We start from the raw sequence: 4,701 nt of genomic DNA on the forward strand, positions 1-4,701 counted from the left end.
TTTGTAAGATATGTTACTTTTGCCATATAAACCTTTCCATTACTGAACTTGAATATGAATAGATACCAGATTGTCAGTATTCATTACATTTATTTAAGATATGTTATTATTCTGCCCAGTACTGAACTAGTGAAGATGAATATATCACATTTTTTTATATCTTTAAATGCAGTCTTATTCTTGTTGAAAAGAGTGTATTTCATATTCCCGAATTCTAACATTCTAATGAAAATAATAATAAATGGGAATGTGAGTATTGTTGCTTACAATATATGATTTATAATACCTAAATGTGACAGGAAAACTCTGTTCTGTATGGCTCTCAAGTGTTCGTTGTGAGAAAATTATGAGGTTTAATATATGTATCTGATGGAAACAGAATTTTCTTTCTCAAGTTTCCCCACCTTCAGCTTTGTTAAATACAACTATTCCATGTTTGTCACAGTTCACAATGTTCAGTGCCTTTGGTTAGAGAGGTGTTTCATGTGAAAGAAAGGTTATGATTTTCCAGGCACTGGTGAGAAACTTTCTCCAGAAAAATTATTTGCAACCTGATCTCTTGTACTCCAGAGCTGCAGAGGCTCTTATTCCATTGTTTTTTGTTTTTTGAAAGGGGGTGGGGGACCAAGTTTAATAGAAATTCACTCAAATCCAACCCAAAGGATATGGGTGAAGTGATATTGAACTTCCTTATGGAGCTGAGCCCTTCTTGAGAAGCTGTCAATTGTGCAGCCACTCAAGAATTTTCCAGCCTTTTGTAGAACCCGAAGGTTCATTACTGTGTTCACAACAGTCCACCACTGGTCCCTATCCTGAGCCACATCAGTCAAATTCATACCATACCATCCTATTTCACTAGGATACATTTTAATATTGTCCACCCACCTATGCCTTGGTCTTCCCAGTAGTCTTATTTCCTTATGATTTTCCCACCAATATCCTATATGCATTCCTTGCCCCCCCCCCATTCGTGCTACATGCCCTGCCAACCTCATCCTCCTCGACTAGTGATATTGAACACAGTTCAAAAATCAGTAGTTGAGGAGTAAATACTTTTACAACCAGATCTGTTGTACTGCAGAGTCTCTTTCCTTCTGGCTTTCCCACCAATATCCTATATGCATTCCTCGCTTCCCCCATTCGTGCTACATGCCCTGCCAACCTCATCGTCCTCGACTAGTGATATTGAACACTGTTAAAAAATCACTAGTCGAGGACANCGGAGGGGGCAGAGGGGAGCACTCAAAATAGTTGGTAAAGTAGCATACCTTCTTACCGATTGTGCTCTCGGCCCAGGTCATTTTAAACTTAGTTCGTGTAAAATGAACATAAATGGCAGCAGCATTGCACCGAGGTGTCATGGCCGCCATGTTGCCAACCAATAACACGGGAGTTTCACGGGGTTGTTCTGGGGTCAACGTGACCCCCTAACCAATGGATACCAAGGATATTTTCCCCAGGGGCAAAGCGACCAATGCGTGGAATGTGAACACTGACCTGCAATTGGTACCGTAAATACTTAAAGGTTTTTCTGCGGTTTAAATGTAATTTCAGTTCGAAAGCGACTTTATTATTACGCTCTGCTTGAGTAGAACTACGCCATTACGTTAGCATTATGTAATATTTGTTTTCATGTGTACATTTATAGTTTAGTGACTTTAATACGAGATGGCATTATTTGCTCCTGCATTCAAGTTCAACTTCGTCAAGAAGTTAATTAAATGTGACATTCATTGCTGAATTGTCTGTTTACAACACACGCGATTTCACGCAATCTTTAAAGTTCAGCAGTATATATAATAGTGTTTTCATCGAAGATGAGGATACGTATTTTTATAAGTACTCTCACTGAATAAGATGTCTTTCACAATTTCATATCGCATTACATAACCGAAGTGGTTAATTTGGGTTAAAGTCCACATACTTAATCATTACATTCAGGACTAGTATGTCTTTGCATAAAGTTTTTGTATATGGCACTCTAAAAAGGGGAGAACCAAATCATCATTGGATAACAGACACAAGCAAAGGATTGTCAAGGTTTATTGGAGTTGGAAAAACAATAAAAAAATATCCTTTGGTCATTGGTACAAAATATAATATACCATTCGTCTTAGATTCCCCAGGACAAGGACATGTAAGATAATTTCATTTTAAGTGGATATCCTGCATTTATTATTTTCAGCTTTAATAACTAGAGACAGTTATTTCCAGAATGTTGTTGGGGAAGTGTATGAAGTCGATGAATCCATGCTGCACCATCTGGATATTTTAGAGGAGCACCCAACATTCTATACAAGAGAAACTGAAGAAATTGAATTGTACGCTGAAAATATAAGATCAGAGTGCTGGATATATTTACTGAAGAAATTTAAGCCAGAAATGTTAGAGCAGCAGCATTTTGCAGATTACAGCTCAAGTGGTGATCATGGACTAGTGTATGCGGAAAGGTATCAACGTGAGCCATCCTATAACTACAAACAAGATGTCATGCCTTAAGCATCTGCCTCTGGTTTGTGTTTCTGTACTTCTGCAAGATTTATGGAAGTGACGGTTTGATTGATTGGTTTGGGTTAGGGGTTGAGACAAGTAACGTCTAAGTGAAAGTTTCTAATTTGATTTGTCTCATTCTGGTCCGTCACACTAACAGTCACAAAATGTGTGTCGCACTGGACTGTAAGTTATCTATTTTGTGAAAGTTTCTAAGTTCGCTTGCTCTCACTCGAGAATAATTTCTTACACAAAATGGGACCTTACATTATAGTAGATTGAACATGATATAGCACTGTAAACTAAGGTTTATGGTCTTTAAGACTCTGTTTTTTCATGCTACATAGAAGTAGAAAAACTTGTTAAGAAATGTTTTGTGTTTTCTGTACTGAGACAGTGGGTCATTGGCACAAAATACATTCCAGAACATGTGAAGTGACTGTTTCCTGTCACACTTCATTAAGTATAAAAAATATTTGAAGTCAGATCTATAGATCTTCACAAGATCAGTGTTTTATGTTATGTTCCAGCTTATTAAATTCACCCTCCACCCCCAAACCGAATTTCATGGAAACTCATTAAGTGGTTTCTGGAGGTTGAAAATCTGCACCAATGGACGTGACATTATGGTTTCACTTTATATAAAGAATGCATAGACACAAGTATATTGGGTTCAGATTGTGGCACAGCATAGTATAGTAACAAATACTGACATTTCAGGGGAATATGCTACCTCCATCATCAGGGTTGAAGTGTGTAGAGTGAAGAATTGGTTCAGTTATATAGGAAGGTTGCAAAAAAAAAAAAGGTGGTCACCATAATCCCATGGATCTAAGTACTAATTAGGGGCCACGCCATAGTTCAAGTGGTTAGTCGCTGGCTTCTCACCGTGGCGGCCCGGGTTCAATCCTGGTCTCGTCAAGTGGGATTTGTGGTGGACAAATTGGTGCTGGGCAGGTTTTCTCCGAGTAATTCAGTTCCCCTGCCAATCTATAAAAATGGTAATATAGAATATGAAAGTTAATTACTTTTTCCTTTTTTGCAGTGACAATGAAGCCACATTGGCAGATCTATGATGTAGTGTACCGAGACTTTGTCCAGGAACTGTACTGCCCCTTGTCAAGCAGGTGTTATGTCCTGAGAACACAATTTAGACAATAACATTTGTACCAAGCTTCAAATGAAAGGATCATGGAAAGATACCTGCCAAAATAAGTAACAGCTTAAAATGGACCAGCAAAATCTGTTCTTGCCAACTGCATTTGGAATACTGTGTTAATATATTAACATGTTCATACCCATGAAATTAACAGCTGTCTTAAGGTTCCAAGGCATAATTTTCTATGTGTACATTCACAAAACAAAAAGTAGCTGTGAATTAACATTTTCAAGTGGGAAGTTCCAAAATATATAATATAAAGAGCTTTAGAATTAGCCTTTTAGAAGCATTTGGTTACTAAATTTATCCAGGATTTTCATCATCAGTAATCTGTCATACGACAGGTCTTGAAATGAAACTTTAATAAAACTAAAGGTGATTATTTCTGGATGTGCTAAGTATCTGGGATGTGAGGTCATGTCTTATAATAGAAGTTTATAGACGTTTTGGAACAACGTACTCTTCTATCTTCAGAACTGAAGCCAAGCAAGCATAGTACTGTGTGAGCAAATTCTTCATTCTGAACTCCCTACACTGCTTGGTTTATTCCTTGACCCTGGAAATATGGACAGTACTTTCCTCTGAAACAGTGGTGAACTATCACATCCCAAAAGAGAGTACTCTTCAGAGTCACTGCTGCAAGAATCTCAGATCCTACCAGACTACAAAACTTCAGTTCCTACCCCCCCNGTTGAGATGAATGCGCCATAAGAGGAATTATCTGTTATGTTTCAGGCTGGTGAAAATATTGGCAATGAAGCATCATACTTGTTTTCTGATATTCTCTTAATGCTGTTAAAGGCACCAGCCAAACTAGGGAACAATATATTGTTACAGGTGCAAGTTCAGTGGTTGCAATGGCTACTTTGCAGTCCACTTGCATCTTGCACATAACTCTGTATGATCTCTTTAGTGCAGGACCATCAAGGGCTAAAGGCAAAACTTTACATTGAGGATTAACCTGTGATAGGAGTTTGTTAATATGCATAATACTGTTATGAGGTGATCTTAAATTTTAGTTTTGAGAAGCAAGTATCAAGATTGAATGTTAA

At 37.8% G+C, this 4,701-nt stretch overlaps 1 protein-coding gene across 2 annotated transcripts; it reads left to right on the forward strand.

The window, feature by feature from the left end:
- The first annotated feature begins 1,623 nt into the window (after positions 1-1,623).
- LOC111874376 (putative gamma-glutamylcyclotransferase CG2811) lies at positions 1,624-4,332 on the forward strand. Of its 2 annotated transcripts, none has more exons than XM_023869839.1 (3): positions 1,624-2,137; positions 2,215-2,512; positions 3,536-4,332. In XM_023869839.1, the coding sequence occupies exons 1-2, from the start codon at positions 1,949-1,951 to the stop codon at positions 2,497-2,499; spliced, it is 474 nt and encodes a 157-aa protein (XP_023725607.1). In that variant the 5' UTR covers positions 1,624-1,948; the 3' UTR covers positions 2,500-2,512; positions 3,536-4,332. The 2 variants fall into 2 exon arrangements, with proteins under 2 accessions (XP_023725607.1, XP_023725616.1); XM_023869848.1 differs by having other exon boundaries at positions 2,215-2,450.
- Positions 4,333-4,701: the final 369 nt, after the last annotated feature.

Source organism: Cryptotermes secundus, unplaced genomic scaffold, assembly GCF_002891405.2.
Source record: "Cryptotermes secundus unplaced genomic scaffold, Csec_1.0 scaffold47, whole genome shotgun sequence".
In the NCBI taxonomy this organism is placed as follows: domain Eukaryota; kingdom Metazoa; phylum Arthropoda; class Insecta; order Blattodea; family Kalotermitidae; genus Cryptotermes; species Cryptotermes secundus.

Excerpts from the sequence above, each read along its gene's own strand:
- LOC111874376 (XM_023869839.1), top strand. The coding sequence starts at position 1,949 with ATGTCTTTGCATAAAGTTTTTGTATATGGCACTCTAAAAAGGGGAGAA. Across the intron at positions 2,138-2,214 it reads ATTCCCCAGGACAAGGACAT|AATGTTGTTGGGGAAGTGTA; the intron begins GTAAGATAATTT and ends AGTTATTTCCAG.